This window comes from Amblyomma maculatum, chromosome 1 (assembly GCF_055883805.1).
Source record: "Amblyomma maculatum isolate TAMU_Amacu chromosome 1, ASM5588380v1, whole genome shotgun sequence".
Classification (NCBI taxonomy): domain Eukaryota; kingdom Metazoa; phylum Arthropoda; class Arachnida; order Ixodida; family Ixodidae; genus Amblyomma; species Amblyomma maculatum.
Window position 1 is genome coordinate 217329776 of NC_139344.1, and position 17996 is coordinate 217347771.

The window sequence follows — 17996 nt, forward strand, 5'->3', positions numbered from 1 at the left end:
CATATGCCTCTCTGAAACCTCCTCTCTCGTGCCATCCTCCCCAAGCAATTCCTTGGTTTCTGGATCTTGCGCTTCCCTCTTTTCTACTATTGTCGCTTTTTTTTTTTTCCGAGGAGCCGACACACCCACATAGGTCTGGAAACCCTTCGAGTTTGCGCAGACTTTCTTTACTTCCCAAACTCGCTCGGAATGGTGGCGGGATCTTGTTTCACCTTCTTTCGAGTCTGCAGCCATCGTCCGACCCCACTCGTTTGCCGCGCTGCACTTTACGCCCCCCCCCCCCCCTCCTTTTTGTTTCGTGTCGAATGCAAACGCACAGACGCAAACTGTTTGTTACGTGCGTGTTGGTAGCCAAAATAGTGTACACGACAGGCATTATGGAAGGTGTTTTGCCGGCTATTTTATCGCTGTGGGAAACAATAATTTCGACCTCAAAAGCCGACCTCACTAAGTTACGACCTCACTCAACCTCAAACTCACGCATGAGGTTGAGGTCTCAATTGCTGACCTCACTCAAAAATATTTCAGGTGTTGCCGACCTCACCTCAACCTCACTTCACTCCGTGAGGTTGAGGTCATTTTGAGGTTGAGGTTGACCTCATGAGGTCGAAACATCATGAGGTTGCCCACCTCTGCCGTTTATAACGTTTGCCTTCAACACTGCAACACATGAGACGACCGGCTACAGCCCGTTCTTTTTTCTCTATGCCCGTGATACTCGGTATTCCCTGGACACCATTCTTCTCTATTCCGTCCATGATGAACCTTGCATCGCCGAAACTCTTGGTCGGGCCGAAGAAGCTCGCCGTCTCGCCCGTTTCCGGATTTTGGCTTCGCAATTACGTTCCCAAGCTCGGTACGACAGACAGCATTGCCATGTGTCTTACGCACGGATACTTTGTGTGGCTTTGGCGACTTCTCCGGAAACGTGGTTTAGCGCAGAAAATGTTGACGCATTACGCTGGCCTTTACGTTGTCCTCGACCGCGTCTATGATCTGAATTACGAAATCGCACGCATGATCGCAACTGGTCGTCACTCAGCTACAACGGAACTCGCTCATGTCGCCCGGATGAAGCCATGCCAATCCTGTGGGAACGACTAACTCCCTCACCCAAGGGGGCTTCGGCTGTCCCGGGGGGAAATGTAGCAATCCTGAAGAGGAAACACGTAGAAGAAGACAGGGAAAAGGACGTTTAGAAAGACGAGGAGACTATCGTGCCCTTGCCGGACTCGAAGCCGTTGGTCAGCTGAGTTCTCTGCCTCCTCGACCTGTGCAGCGCTCCGACTTCAAACCCCCGTCGCAACAATATCGCAGTTTCTGCAGACACACTGCCTTAGACGAGCTTCAATTCGTCTTGCTGGATGAATTCATTAAACATCTAGTAAATGCATGGTGATTGGCTCACGCGAAGCCAATCGCCCTGAGCTATCGAATTTGTCAAGAAAATATCTACTCAGGAAAGTTATGTTTAACGAATCGGCGCGTTCTGATTTCTGAGAGAGGATGTTGTGTGTCCGGTCATTTCTTGGAACAGCTCAGTCCAGATGTCAGTCTGTCCATGTGCTCTGTGGGATAAAATATTATCAGGCGATGTTCATAAACAGTCCACAGATACTCCTAGTAAATCTGACGTGTGTTCTCTGGCGGAAATTCTAAAAGGCGCCAAGTCTCAAGCATAACACGGGCGGGGTAATGTATAAAGGGGGTTATAAGGTCTCTGTTAATCTTTTTGAATCGGGCCCTCATTGCCGTTAATCCGGTCCTGCGCAGACAGCACACACAGTAGCGCTGCTTAAATGGGCTAATCATCTCTATGATCACAGCCGAAGCATGGAAAAGGCTTGAAGTGCCACAAAACATCCCCAGATAAGAAATATGTACAGAAAAAAATGCTATAGCGGCTGCAGTTGAAACAAAATTACATGAAAGTAGGCGTATCAAGATACACGTTGGGCACAGAGCATTGGGATTACTCATCGCATTTCAATTCTTCAGGCCTGGGAAAGATTTTCGAGAGGGTTGTCAATAATAGACTGAAAAATAACTTAGAGGATAGCGCTCAGATGCCGGACACCATGTTTGGCTTCAGAGAAAAGCTATCAGCTCAGGACGTTCTCCTGCAGATCAAAGAAGAGGTCTTGACGAGTATTCCACGCTCGGCAGAACACGTAGTTTTGGCAGTGGACATTAAAGGTGCATTTGATAATGTTAGTCACAAGGCGATCTTAGATGGTCTGGCAGACACGAATTGTGGAACCAGAGTCTACGAGTACGTTAGGAGCTTTCTGAGTAACCGGACGGCCGAAATCAAGATTGGCAATATAGAAACACAGACCTTTTCCCCGCCCAACAAAGGGACACCTCAAGGAGCAGTCATTTCGCCCACGCTGTTCAACGTGGCAATGATTGGCCTGGCCAGGCGCCTCGAGAAGGTGGAGGGCATACAGCACGCTATGTATGCTGATGACGTCACCATCTGGACGACCACAGGATCACTCGGGGAGAAGGAAGCGAAATTGCAAGAAGCAGCATCTGTCATCGAAGAATATCTAAAACAGAGGGGCTTGGAGTGCTCATCAAGAAAATCAGAACTGATCAGATTCTGGTGAGGGAAGGGCAACCGCCCTGCTCCCACAGATCAAGGCCACAAGCTCGAGATCCGGCTGCAGGGGGAGACAGTACCCGAAAAGACAACCGTGAGGATCCTGGGGATGTGGCTCCAATCGAATCAAAGGTGTCAACACACACTTAATCTGCTCAAGACCTCGACCCAGCAGGTCGCCCGAATGATAGCACGGGTGACCAGCGAAAAGATGGGGATGAAGGAGCCCGACACACTCAAACTTGTCCGGAGCCTCGTTATTAGCAGAGTAGCGTATGCTCTACCCTACTTCAATATGACCAAAGGAGAGGAAGACAGAGCGGACGCCATCATCAAAATGGCTATCAAGACCGCACTCAAGCTACCCAAGAACACACCGAACCACAAGCTAGCAGCTCTGGGTCTGCACAATACAATACAAGAATTAGCAGAAGCCCAAATCAAGTCACAGCTTAACAGACTTATACAAACGAAGACGGGAAGACGGGTGTTGGAAAGACTGGGATATAGCACACACCTACAGGCTTATAACAAGACAAGAGAGGTATCGCGGGAAGTCAGGAATTGGTACCGAGTTCGGCCCACACCAAGAAACATGGACCCCCCCCTACACCTGGAAAGGAGGCAGGCAAGGGCAGATTATTATGAAAAAACATTCGGCCAACAAAACCCGTCAAGGTTCACCGACGCAGCTTTATACGAAACCAACGCAAGGAGGACGATAGCCACGGTCACAGACTGCGAAGGCCGGGAGGTAGTTAGCGCCTCGGTCCAAAACTGTACAGCCATGGAGGCAGATGAAGTGGCTATCGCACTGGCCATTAGGCAAGGAAGAGAAACGGGAGAGAGTCTGACAATACTGTCAGACTCTCAATCCGTGTGCAGAAATTTTCAACCCGGTAAATTATCTAAGGTAGCGCACCAAATCCTTTCTTCCACAAGCGAGCCAACAAAACAATACACTCAAACACCAGTGTGGATTCCGGGGCATGCAGGGATCACGGGGAATTTGTACGCAGACAGGGTAGCACGAGGACATGCAACCTATCGAGCGCCCAACAGTCTCGCGACAGAGGACCTGATTCCGCTTGACCCTGACTACACCACAATACTACAACACTACAGAGGCTTGCGGAAAGTATATCCGGAGCCGCATAAAAAGCTCAGCAACGAGGAGGCCATAGATTTGAGGCGGCTACAGACGGGCACCTTCATTAATTTACACATATTACACATGATGCATCCCACGACATTTAGAGACGTGTGCCCGTGGTGCGGGAAGACCCCTACCCTGTACCACATAACATGGGAATGCAGCTCACATCAACTACAAAAAATTGAAAACCCAAATGAAAGACAGTGGGAGGCTTTGCTGGCCAGCTCTGACCCGGAGGCTCAGCTCTACCTGGTCATAAGAGCTCGCAAACTGGCGAAAGCCAGTGGTGCCCTGGACTGGGGGCGCCAACCACTCGTCAGCCTCGGCTTAAGAGGCGAAGAAAAAGATCCCCGAGCAGTTAATAAAGTTCACTCACTCACTCACTCAATTACTCGGCTGAAAGAATACAGCAGTTTTCAACGAAATGGTCCAGGCAGCTTTAGCATCAACAAAATTGTTTAACACAGGAGCATTAGAATATGCGTTGAGTCTGTGTACAACCTCCAGATCTGTTTCGGATCAGCAACCAGAATTTGAAGCAATTGTGATCCACCTAAAGACTGCATATAGTACAGCTTACAACGAGGCTGACGAACGTTAATGCGGCGGTAAAAAATGTAATTAACATTTCTCATCACCGCACTGTAAGTTAAAATACAGCCATCTCATCAGGCTCATATAGTCGCCTCGTAGCACTCTAAGGTGTTGCGACAATACAGAAATCTCTCAGACTTGTGTCTCTGTATTTTAACGAACGCTCCAGCACGTTCGTTGAAATCGACAGATCCACCCAATCTGGCTGCGCAAAAAGAATGAAGCCGACAAAGGGACATGTGCATGCATTGTTTGTCACTTTGTCATCAGGTTATTTTTCGTGCAACGATGACTCCGCGCTATGGATCCGTTTCCTCATCTGGCATATCGGTTCTGACAATTCACGGGCCGTACCCTGCGAGCATGCGAATATTGCTGAATGCCGCTTGAAACTCTGAAGGGATTCAAAATGCAGTTTTTTTACGACGCAAGACCTTGCACATCCGCCTTCGCGGCAGGTTTATGCTCCAGGTGATGTTCACCTCACAATTATCGTTGATGTGATACGTTATCTTCTGACTCTATACTGCAAAATATATGAGCTCGCCTGAGCCCCATTCAGTTAGGTTTGCTGAAAACTTGAGGAATGGGTCTATCGGTTATGCACATTATCAAAGCGTGTTCCTAGGTTCCATGTTTGCGCGGAATTAGATTTCTGTTCCACGCGTTGCGTCCATAACTCCTAACTTAATGCGCAAATGTTGGAATGCATATACATACCACGATCGCTAGCTAACATTTGCATTCAGAGTGTTGTATATTCCTGTGTCAGTGCTGCTAGAAAATTGTGTTGGCGTACATTAGTTTTCGTTCGACGAAACTTAGGTTAACGAAATGTCGACCGGAATGTCGAGGGAGTAGGAGGTGGCAACAGAACCTCTTGATTGCTACAGAGCAGTAATGGCCTCGGTGCGCTTTACGCTGAATAGGTGGTGCTGCCAGCCCTATATACTAGTGCCGTTAGGGCAGTGTAAGAGACGAATGAAATCAAAAGTCAGGTGCATGTGTTTCGGGAAGGAAGAAATCGTCCCACTTTCGCCTTTTATAGATAGTGTGAAAACTCATACAATCTAGACAGGACTATTGCAATCATGACAATTAAATGTTAGAGCATTCTTGCGTTTATGCAACATCCCGGAACTATATGAGTCGTCGATGCTTACTGCATGAATCGAGTTATTAGGTGACACTACAGTGGAATTCCAGTAATATGCGTTGCGGGGCTAGTGGGTTCATGGTCGTAAACGTGTATAGACGCAACAGAGACGACACAGTAGGCAGAGGAGACAGCTGCCTTTCTTGCCTGCTGTGTCGTCTCTGTTGCGCTTATACAAGTCTACAGTGGAAGCTGGTTACTCGTCCCACTAAATTGTGGATCTGGGAGGAATACAGCAACACAGAGAGCACACTGGATTGTCGCGCTCATTTCGCAGGTGATGATGATGATGCCGAGGTGAGCGGCTCCTGCAGAAGACCGGGGAGCACGCCCTTCGAAACACCGAAGCCACAGAAACTGACACGCCTTACAGTGGCCCGAATTTTCCGGATCACGAAAGCTGTGGTAAGTTAGTCACTCGGGTGGAAAGCTGAGAGAGTTGTTACCGATTAATAATCGATGAAAATACAGCGTGAGGCCATATATATATATATATATATATATATATATATATATATATATATATAGGGCAGTGGAAGCGCATCACGGCAGGCCGATGGTTTCTTCGCCCGCGTCGTCCAGCCGGCGCACGGGACGGTGCAAGTAGCCCCGAACCCGCCGAGCTCGCTTCAGCCCTCGTACACATGTCGGCCTGCCGCTGCAACGGGAAATCCCCGTCGAATCACGGCCGCAATTGATTTCGTTCGCTCGAATCATGACTGAGAGCACCACAATCGTGGCGCTGAAATTTGCTAGTCACGTGATTTTATTTGTATTTCGCGGGATTTTTTTAAGGCAAAAAAAAATATATACACGTACGACTTTCTTTATCGCAATTAATGGATTGGGGGTTTCTGAAGGTGCTCTCCAACCTTCCGATTCACAATTATGGTCTAAAGTCAATATTTAGTAAACTAAAAAGATAACATAATTAGCTAATTAAGTAATTGCAAAACAAAACAAATTGCCTATGATGCGCCAGGCGGCTGGCAGTTGTATGTAACTGGTTTCCCTGGCCTAACTATGGAAAGAAGCCAACTATCTGTCTGTCTTTCTGTCTGTTCGTTGTCCCTCGCTGTTTTGCATATGGGAAGTAAAAACCACCGCCTTAGAGCCACTAGCAAATGGCAGGCTTTCATTAACAGCCCGAGAGGGCAACGACTGAGACTGTTATGTGGTTATAGGTGACGACATTAACACCAGTACAATAGTACGATTTCGATGGACTGTTTGATTTTGTTATGCAGTTGGTCGACTTGAGAATAAAGGGAAAATGTATAGCTATTACTGGAGTGGAAATGCCTACTATTGAGGGCAAGGGCACTTCGTAGAGGTTTAAACACGGACCGCAACCCGAGCTATCAGCAATCCTGGCTGAAGGCTATAGCCTGTTGCGTGGTCATGCAGTGTGCGTCGTCTCATATATTCGAATGCGGCGGACGCTAGTGGGCGGCAAGAGGTCTCTGTCAGTCGACGGGACCTTAAAATGGCGATTTGCCGATGTGCGACTTAGTGGATGGCTCTAGAGAAGTAACGAAAGCATTTTGTTACACGTTGGTTAGAATAAACATACGAGCCGCAGTGGAGGAGGCTACAAGGCAATCGGACTGGTCGGCAACACGACCTTAGTTCCTGAGCGCGAGAAACCGTGATTGCCTGTGGAAAGTGTAGTCAAATAGGGCAGGAATTCGGGACTCCGTGGTGCCCTGTTCGAAAATCATAGTTTGTGCTCCTTTATTGGTTCGTGTCACAGCGCATTCCCTGCTCAGAGCAACGAAGTGAAATTGCGTATATACTTATTGGTATATCCACCCCTTAGATTTCCCGAAGGTTGTTGTATACATATCGCCGCTTTCTCAGCTGCCTATCGCACCGATAATACTGATCCCTTCTTGCAGCAGTAAGTGCTCCTGGCATCCGCATAAATGACCACAATGCTGACGCTCCCGAAAATAACTTCGTTCTATTCGTAAGCAGCATATTTTATAAGCAGGAAGAAGTAATCAAAGTTGGCGACATAGAGTAAAGCTTCGGTATAGAAAGGACCTAGAGTAACGGGGTACCACGGAGGGAAAATTGTGTCGTTTGTACCTTCGTTCACCTCCCTACTGCCAGAAGCTCTAGAATTTTGTCCTCGTCCTGCGCGGATGCCTGATGCTTCAGTCAGTCTTTGCGCTAACCAAATTTCGCTTTCAGGAAATAAGAGTCGTCTTTACAGTAGAAATGATGAAAAATCTATTCGCACCACGATATTTAGGTCAGGAACGTTGGCCTTGAGAGCTATAGCTTTTTATTCGTGGTGCACGTAGGAGAAACAAAAGATATAGGTAAAACCGGTGACAATCCTGAATATAGACTATGTCACCCAACACTTCACGAATCTATCGCTTGTGTCCTTGGTCTCTGCGAGCTCTTGCTTCTCAAGCACGACTGCTGAAAGGCTCGTCGGAGCTCAGTGCCGTTATATCGACACTGAGCGAAGTTTTTGACGTTGCTGCAGCATGCGGTAAACATGAGATTGTTATCGGTGAGTGATGCAATGCCCCTCCTGCGACAGCGCGGCATAGACACAGGAAGCACAAGCACGGAGCGATCAGCGCTATAGAATGGGGCCGTATATATTGAATAGGCAACAGTTTTATTATTGCTCGTTTGGATGATTGTCAATAATAGGATCTTGTAATCGACCACACGAACTGATATGCAAGGCAGGTCAGATCAAGCTATTCGCTGGTAACAGCTATGTTGTCGGACATGAAGCAGAAGCAAGTGCTAGTGCTGGGTAAGTATTCGACACTAGTCCTTAGTATACGCATATGATATTCAGCTGTGAGAACTATTATTGAGATCTGTTAAATATGCATATCTCCGATTGTCTCGAAGCAGTTGTCAAATCCTAATCAGCCTGCCGTGCAGAGATGGACTGCTAAATCTCGTTAACATTTGGCTGATGGAACTGGGCATTTTTCTGTACTTATGGTCGCTTGTATGCTAGCCTCTAGATGGTGCATTAAAGAAAGCATAATGGCATTTATAAGCGCGGTAATGCGGAATATGAGCGCTGGCAGTGGAGACATAGTCACAACCACTATATTGCCGGATGCTCGTGGAAAATGGAGCTATGTTCGAAGACGTTGCGAATGGTTTATATCTGCTCTCTTTCCTTCTATTCGACCCCTCTAAGGCCAAGGGTGACACAGACTGTCTGATGTGTACGTGGTGCGTGCACTCGGCAGCAGCATAGAAGGGTGATATCCCACTGGGCAGGGGACGCACGGCACGTGTTAGGCCAGCAAGGCTTACGTAGTGCATTGTTTTCAAGTTTTTCAAACCAGGGTCATTGCCTGTGCACACACTGAGTGAAGTAGTTTCGTTTTGAAAGAAACCCTTGCTGACCACGCACATAGTTCTACGTTAAGCTCCTTGCCCAACAAGCACACACGCACCCACTGACTTGGCTCGTATATACTGGCCGGCTGTTAACTGCACTAGCTTTGCCTCCTTTCTTATATTTTCATGGGAGGGGACCGTCCAGTCTCTCATCTTTAGGGTGATCGCGAGAGCGGGCATACGTTCCTTGGCACGTGTGCTAGCGGTAAGCAGGTGTGTTCCTACAGCGGGACCACCTAACGGCGTCTGCTCGTTCGCCCTGATCGATTGGTGCGACCACGGCTGTTCGTTTTTCTAAGAGGCGGCGCCGTAGCCCTAACACACGTTTAGTCGGCTGATCCACTTTCATTTGCAATACGCGAGCGTTCGTACAAATGCGGCCATTATAGGCGGTTTTTCTGCATATGGCAGCGCTTCCACAAAATTTTGCATATTATGCTTTTAAGGCGGCAAGGGGCGGCACTAACAACCAAACACCTATATAGTAGTGTAGCGGTGCACATAGTTGCGATTACACGAAAAAATGAACAGAAGAAAGCACGAGGATTGTAATAAATTGATGCCAAACGGAAAACAATTGTTGAGGCAAACCACGCATGAAATCTTTCAAGTAGCAATGTAAGCAAATTCGAAATCAGCTGCGTTCGCATACTTGCGATTGCACATCCTTCGCACAACGGTTGCATCAAATGGCGCCAAACACGGAGTTTCCTCGTAGGGTCCATTCAGCACGTTCAGCTAAAGCTTCGATGCGCAGTGAATAATAATAATAATAATAATAATAATAATAATAATAATAATAATAATAATAATAATAATAATAATAATAATAATAATAATAATAATAATAATAATAATAATAATAATAATAATAATAATAATAATAATAATAATAATAATAATAATAATAATAATAATAATAATAATAATAATAAACTTTATTTGTGCAATATTTACAAATAGATACGGGCGACGCGGCACCACAAATGGGCTTGTAGGGTGTTGCCCGTCAGCAGCGACAATCCATGTGTATAAAAGATTAGTTACAGAGCGAAACAAAGCAAGAGAGAGAGAGAGAGCAGAGTAAAAAAAAAAAATGTACAGGTGTACTAACACTTTTACACTGAAATATGCAATGCATAACCTATTAAATGGAGGAAGAGAGTGGCCAATCGACGCGGGTTGAACGCTGCCGTGAAAATCGACAAGGTTAGTTTCAACAAAGCATATTCGTCATGGGTATGTGGCGCATGAGACGTGAGGAGCACATGATGTCGATGCTCCACTTTGGCAGTTGAATACGGGGAATTCTCATATTGACACTGACGTCGGTAGTGATTACCGCCACTACGACCCCTTTGTTGACCATAATTTGACTAGTTTTGATCGTGAGCTGACCGTAAGGTGTTTCTCATTTCATGCTGGCAGTCAGCAGCTCTATCGCTCCCTTCTTGCTGTCCCAGAGAAGCGCCGTGGCTTAAATGGCAGTGTTTTCTACTTACAAACAGCATAGGACGTGACTAACTGAAAGTCTGTGCCTCTGGCGTCCAGGGAAAGACAGCCGCGGGAGGAGTTGGTCCCTCCAGGCCGACTTGGCGCCCTTCTGGGATTTACACTCCCAGCAGAACGCCGCTGCGTCTCCCGACGAGGTCATCAAGGTCGACAGCGCGGTGAGCAAAGCTGTCATTTATTTTGTAGCGTACGTTCAGTCATATCTCAATACATTTTCAGTCGCCAGTGCTCCTTTATAGCGACATTGTCAACGGATGAAACGTGAGAGCTCATTTATCAACCATATGTTAAATGCCTGGGAGATGCTGAAACTCTTAGGAATATCTTTCTCATAATTAAAAAAAATATTCATGCGAACAACGTTTTCCATGTCTCCATAACACTCACAAGGCCTCGTATTGAGACTATTGCAATTTGATCAGGATCGACCTTTTGTTCATATACGAGACCCGGTAATGTGTAACAACATCGACGCAAAAACTCCGGTGATATTAGGGAGTTTCAGAATAGGGGAACCCAAGGATTGGGGCCCCCAAGAAAATACCGTGCCGTGGCGTAATGTTCGAGCCGACCTGAGAGTTTTAGAATAGGGGTTTGCCGACGCAGCGGAGCGGGGCTTGCGTTCGTCGATCGCAGCGCCCTGACGGTAAAGCGTGAAAGCATTTAAATATATAAAAGCCAAAACAACGCTATCTTATTAAACAGACACTGCTGTCATTGTACAAAAATATCCTAAAAATACCAGTTATATAATCTGCTTTCTTCAGACAATACGAAATCGACCAATCTTAATCAATCCAGGCTGAGCCGGGAAACCTCATTTGAACCTTCCGCGCTTTCCGACGCCTGGTCCCCATGGCAACCACACGATGCGAACTCGCTAAGCCTAGCAGCTCGGTAAATCCGGAAGCAATCTGGCAATATGGGGCGTTTTCTCGCTTAAATTTTGTGGTGCGGACATCATGAGACACAGCACAAGCTTCGTTGGCCTTTCGTTTGCCGTGAACGCGTGACACAATGCAGCGGTAACGACGAATGTGTGCCGAGGCGAGCGGCGGCCGCTTGACCGGACGCCGCCATATTGCCCGACCCTATCCGGCAATAGGGTCCACGCTATTTCGCCGAGATAGGGTCGCCGTCGTCCGCTGACCCAAAAACTTAAGGCCCGCTTGGGTTCTGCGCATGCGCACTCGCGCCCCGCTATTACCCTATCCCCCTAACCGATAGGGTCTCCCTATTCTAAAACTCCCTATTGCACTTCGAACCAGCGTTACCCTTACGTTGCTATGAACTTCAGCCCATTTCACTGCGTTGCTGTTTCATGGATATATCGCGGCTTCCTGCTCCGACCTGAAAGTTCAAAAGACGATGGTAGAAAGAGCAATGGCGGCAACGGAAACCACTGTGGTTCCATACTAGGGACTCCCCCTGGGGTTTGTGTGGGGAAAGGCACTAAGCACTAAACCTTACCCCAGAGCAACCTCCATGGAACTCCCTCTTTTGAGAGGCAATAATTTTATCACCATCCACTTAATTGCCAAAGCAGCCGAGAAAAAAACTACGTGCTGCCACTCTTCTTCCTCTCGCGACGAGTGGCTACTTTGTCAACTCTGTCGATAGATTCAAGGGTCTGTCTCTGAGAAGACTTTGACACTTCACTTTATGGGGTCACACTACGCACAATCGGCAGGCAAGGCGAGCTCCCGTGTCAACTACACTCGGGCGTTACTCGTACGCGACACGTTTCTCGAACCCGTGCCGAAGAGCCATAGCCACGGCAGGTTCGGACGAAATAGGCAACTGCAGAGCACACTAAGTAGACATTCATTAACCTAGCGCAAGGCAAACACACACACTACGAAAGAATGTTCTACCTTTCTCGGGGAGGCCAAAGCCAGTCAACCTATACTAGCAATTTTTTTCTCTCTGTCTTTCTCATCCTTGTGATGAAAAATAAGAGTATTGTTGTTAATACTACAAAATAGAGCCCGGGCGGCTCAAACTTGCCTCGCCTGCTCCCTAGACCCTCGAGAGCACCACCCTGCCCCGCCGACGACCACGACGACGTGGTGAGCCGCCCGGGCGGGCTCTATTTTATAGTAATAACAACAATGCCAAGAGCCTCTCCTGCCGCGAGCACCTGGTTTTATTCCTCTCAGCATTGCTCGGTATTCGGGTTTCGACAACGAGAAGCAATTAGTTCCTCCACGCGTTTGGAATGCACCCAGCGCGGCGGTGCCGTGACGTCGTGAATGGGGAGCGAGGAAAACGCTAAGTGCCTTCTCCCCCACCCTGTCCTGGCGGGCGCGCGTCGTCTCGTGACTGCCGCACCCGTTGGCTAGGAAGGAGTGCGGGATACAGGTGTATCCCCTATATTGCACTGGCCATTATGTTACGATGGATGCGATGCGTCTTCTGCCAAGCCGAAGCCGAGCACGGCCGGCGTGAAAATGACAGCTAAGCTTTGGGCGTTTGGCGCTGCATTCCTGCAGCTGTCCCCGTTGAGCCGTGGGGAACGCGCGTGGCGTAACATTTTGTTTACGGGGCGTGGACTCCAAACACGCGGCCTAAACTCTACACTATGCTAGGATCCCTCAGAACGTCAGCCTCGACGCTGATTTTTCCCGTTACAACACTAGTGCAGTTATGGCAACATGGAGACGCCATACACTCCCAGACGCCATCATAGTCCGCGGTGGGTGTAAAGATAATTCGCTTGCGCCCTTTTTGTTTGCCTCGGTCTCGCGTGTTTAAAGGATGACGTATGTCGTGACTATAGCAGACCACGAAAGTAGGAATAGCAAGTGCGACCATGCCTATAAAAAGTCCGGAGGAAGCAGATGCAGCAATCAATCAATCAATCAATCAATCAATCAATCAACTAACCAACCAAAATTTTCTATTTCAGAAAACAGGTGGGAAGGGAGGATGGAGAAAAAGCTGCCCCAATACAGCTTGATGACGCTTTCCAACGCTTTCCTTGGCCTCGCCGACTGTTGGCTTCTTTCCTTCATGTATTATATCACGAGCACCCTCATTTCCCCTTAATTGATCTGCTTATAGCTTACGGGGGTTTCGGTTCTGGCAGTCTTGAAGCCTTAGGTAGTGTAAGAGGGTTCTAGCACAGCTTTCGCCTTCGCTCTTGATCACGTTCTACGTGACGCTGGCGGTAACAAAGGACGTTCCACGTCCGCCGCTATGGCTGAGGGTGGCGCTGGTGAACACTCTCAAGGTTCGTATACAGACAACATAAATACCCAAGAAAGTAGCAGGGGGGGGACAGCGGCAGATGTAGCTCAGTTGGAAGAGCACCGGACGCGTTATTCGGAGGTCGTGGGTTCGGTTCCCACCATCGGCACGTTGTTTTTTCTTCTACTTTGTGTTTAATTATGTTTCCCTAAATAGATTACATTATTAATTTCTGTGTTACCCAAGTAAATATTAAAAAAAAGACAAAGCACCATCCCCAACGCTTATCTTGGCCTCGCCAACTGTTGGCTTCTTTCCTTCACATTCACACACACACACATATATATATATATATATATATATATATATATATATATATATATATATATATATATATATATATATAGCTTTTATTATTTTAATATTTAAGAAGACTGTTTCACGGTGTGCTATGTAGCTGCCAGGTAAACATTTTGAATTGTTCGTATCGCATTTTTTAAAAGAATAAACTATGTAGGTTCTTTAACGCTGTATTTCCACAATAGGATACGCATTCACCATGAAAGTCTCAGAAGGGACGGTGCTCATGGGCGATTCACAAACTGCTATAAATAACTTCATCGAAGGTAGAGCATACCCCAGAGACCAAGCTTATAATCAGACAGCTTCTTCAACCCCCACTAACATGGACACTTCCCAGAAAATGTTCAAGTGCATCCTGGATAGTCACTATGCGTGCAGGGCCAGGCCATGGGGTCAAATCAGGGAGGAACCATCTACTTACCTTTAGCAAAATCACTACTTCCTATCAAAAGGGCACAAGAAAATAGCTCCCTCCGTGCACCACTCTAACGCAAAAGCAAGCAACCGCTCCCAGGCAACTTTAAACAGACACATCACCAAGCCCATCAGTATGAGCTGGTATTCAACGAGAGGTATGTTCTGCACAATGCAAAAGCAGCGGAGAGTATGCGAACCTCAACCACAACATATATATGGCCCGCATGCAAATAACCACAGAGGAGAAGTGCGAGATCGCACTGCCAGCTCAAAACTGTCACAACTAAGGTTGACAGGTAGAGCTGACTATAGTTACTGAGATCCAAGATATCACTGTCACCAAGCGACAGTAGGCTATACCTGCGCTAAAGGCAGCCTTCCCTTTTAGGTTGAAATAATCTTAATCGCTGTCCCTCTCCTGCTCAAAGCGTTTAATGCTGGCTGCACTCGAGAGAATCAGTACACTGCCACACTCTACTTCATCTGAGTAAAAGTAATTGATCATGTCATCTTTTCCTATAGGTTTACCGGTACTCCCGGGGCGTCCTGATACCCCAATAAAACATTTGTGCTGCTTAATAGACTGCTATATCGAACGGCGTGTGCACGTGCTGAAGTGCTCTGGATTTTCTGCAAAACGGCACCTTTAACCCCATCGCTTGCTTTTTTAAAAGGGCCATTTTTTCTACCCGATCGGATAGATGGAAACCTGCATAATGAGCATCGTTCGAACCCCGTCCCCACCAACTAGTTCTTATTGTTAACTGTGCCCGGAATGAAGGGTGCTCTGTCAAGCAGGGCGGAGAAAAACATCTGTGACGCTGCGCCTTTCTTAAAGGCCAAAAAAAAAAAAAAGAATTGTTGCAGGGATACGAAACCAACTGATAATGTCTAGCTATAAAGCGCAGTGCCAGAAAGTTATTTTTCAGCGCGCCTACCAAAGCTGTTCGTCGATTTTAGGGAACCAACTTTTTATTATATCGCTGTCAGCGCTGAGGTGTGAACTTGCGTGTTGCCGAGCGTCGTGAACGAGGTCCGACGTGTGTGCTTCCTGGCAGGAGGCTTCAGCTCGACGCTTTACCACTTGGCAAACACTTGTGGCGCTTCCATATAGGGCATGCGATTAGACCGATGCGAACCACATTTCGAAAGTCGATTTCGTTGTTTCTCTTGCTGGGCCTGGGATGACGCATGATAGGGTGTCGCCTTGGTTGTGGCGTTATCCTTGCTTATATATGATCGAATAACGAGAAATGCGCGGATGTCCACGTAAAAAGCTAAATATTTCATGGGTACCCACTTGCAGGGATGCCGATTCCCGGCAGCAGTCACCAGCGGCCAGTGCCGACGGCCCAAGGCCAGTTGTGTACAGAGGCAAGTAGCCTTCCAACTTTTGCGCTCCATTGCTTTGGCACGTTTTAGTTATCATACACGCACTGCTTATCGTTACCATTTTCCGCAGTAATCGGCTTCAGGTGCCACTTTCATTGGGAGTTGTCATACAGCATTCAGAATGAAGCTGCAGCACTTTCAGATGCGAGTGCTTTTATTTGAGCCGCTTTCAGAAGCAGTTTACAATGAAGACAAGGTTTCTGAAGCTTACGGGTGACCTCGACTTCCTGAGATATTTCTTTTTCTAGAGTGTGAAGGTGTTGCGGTGCAAAGTGCCCGGTGTCTTCTTTGAAAGTGACGAGATGCAGAGCCATTAAACGTGTTTCTCAGTACTCTAGCTGCTGTCCATCATTTTCAAGATATATCCTCTTTAATGAAATCCCTCCTCCAATCTTCAGCAATATTCTGGCCACACGCACGATTTGAATGCAGGTTTCAGGAAACAGCCTGGCTATGTCCAGATCCACAATGCTCCGCGGTTCAAAAGTGAACGCGGTTCAAAAGAGGCGGCGGCCGCTTTTCGGTGGAGGCGTAAAGCAAGGCGCCCGTGTGCTGTGCGATGTCAGTGCACGTTAAAGAACCCCAGGTGGTAGAAATGATCCGAAGCTCTCCACTACGGCGTCCCTCATATCCTGAGTCGCTTTGGGACGTTAAAGCCGACAAACAGAACCAAACCAGCATGTGCGCCCGCAAGTCAGCGAGACGAATATCGGTGTTTGGTGATCAGATCGAAGCCACGTTGTCAATATTTACCACTCTGCGAGTCATTGCTTCCCTTTTTCCTTCAAAAAAACTAGGAATGTATGAACGAAACTTTTTGAAGACAATCGAATACCAATGGTGTATACCTTTGGTGCCAAATTGGATAAGAACAGCGTTGCTAAAAAAGTAATCCGAAGGGACCGAATACTTTGACGGATATCCGCTAATCGTACATTATTTTTTTACGCTACGAACAATCGTAGAAATTACAAAAGTTTTAGCCGACGTTGCGCCGTGCTGTAACTTACTTATGGTTGTCAAGGAGATGCGAGACTTAACAGGAGTCGTTAAGCATCACAATGCCAGGATATTAACTATATGACTTCAATGTTGTACGCATATGAAATAGACGTTTTGCTACTGGCGATCACAGCAAACAATCTAGCACCTTCTCTCAGTAGATGAGGGGAACTATGTATAGCCTAAGGCCCTTGAGATCATGCATCAAAGCATTGCTTGCTGAAACTGCCAATCCCTGCAGTCCTACGTCTTCCAGTCTTGGAAACAATGCTTTGGCATTTCGAATGGCGCGTATGGACTGGACAGAGCCGTGGCTCTAAATGCTCCATCCTGCTACACCCCGCGCTCATTGATGGCGGGAACATGCAATGCAACATCGGAGTGAGCCTTTCCTTTCCTTTTTTTTTTTGATTCTGTCAGTTGTCAAAAAAAAAAAAAGCTTCGACATGCTTATGATAGCTTGGATAATCAAGAGCAAGGATGTCTGGATAAACGCTGGTAGTTTCCTCGACTATCACCACTCGAAACATGGCGCTGGACACTCACAATTACCGTGGGATTTCCAAATGTTCGGTTCATCCAACTGATTTGCATTGGTCATCCGAAATCATGAGCGCAAGAAGCCTATTGTAAGTCTCAGTTTGCAGTGTGCAGCTACATTCGGCCCCAAATACCCCCTTGTACACGCAGAGTCTCTAGCAGCTGCCTAAATTTCTCAAAGTTACAAATTTAAAATATCCCTATTTTGGCGCGCGATTATCGCTACTATCGATCAAGAGACAAAACTAGTTGCTGATCTTTCGGAAACCTGAGCATGGTTCAAAAAATATTCGAAAACAAATCATAGACTATTCGTTTCGAATCATTCCAAAGCTGTGCTATTCGATTTGACCGAGCATTTATACACAAAATTGAAAGCTTATAGGCAATTGTCACAGCTCGACTGAGAGGGATAGACTAGACAAAGAGAGCAGGAGAGAGAGAGAGAATAAGAGAGAGAGAGAGAGAGAGAGAGAGAGAGAGAGAGAGAGAGAGAGAGAGAGAGAGAGAGAGAGAGAAAGTACAATGAAACCGCGGTGTGGCGGCATGCCAACATGATGAAACTACAATAGATTCATTTTCACCCTGCATGTCTATTTCGTCGTTCATTGGCGTTTCGTAAAGGAATCCGCATTGCCTATGGCAGTGTTGTTCGCATGAAGGCATTATAGTACCTCTCT

General features: G+C 47.0%; 1 protein-coding gene across 1 annotated transcript in view; it reads left to right on the plus strand.

Annotated features, from left to right (window-relative positions):
- LOC146205621 (uncharacterized) overlaps positions 1-17996 on the plus strand; it is a 195585-nt gene that overhangs the window by 45027 nt on the left and 132562 nt on the right. Inside the window, exons 3-5 of the mRNA XM_084607537.1 lie at positions 5789-5916; positions 10453-10571; positions 15689-15756. Coding sequence (XP_084463663.1) covers positions 5789-5916; positions 10453-10571; positions 15689-15756 — 315 coding nt within the window. The remainder of the gene's footprint in view (positions 1-5788; positions 5917-10452; positions 10572-15688; positions 15757-17996) is intronic.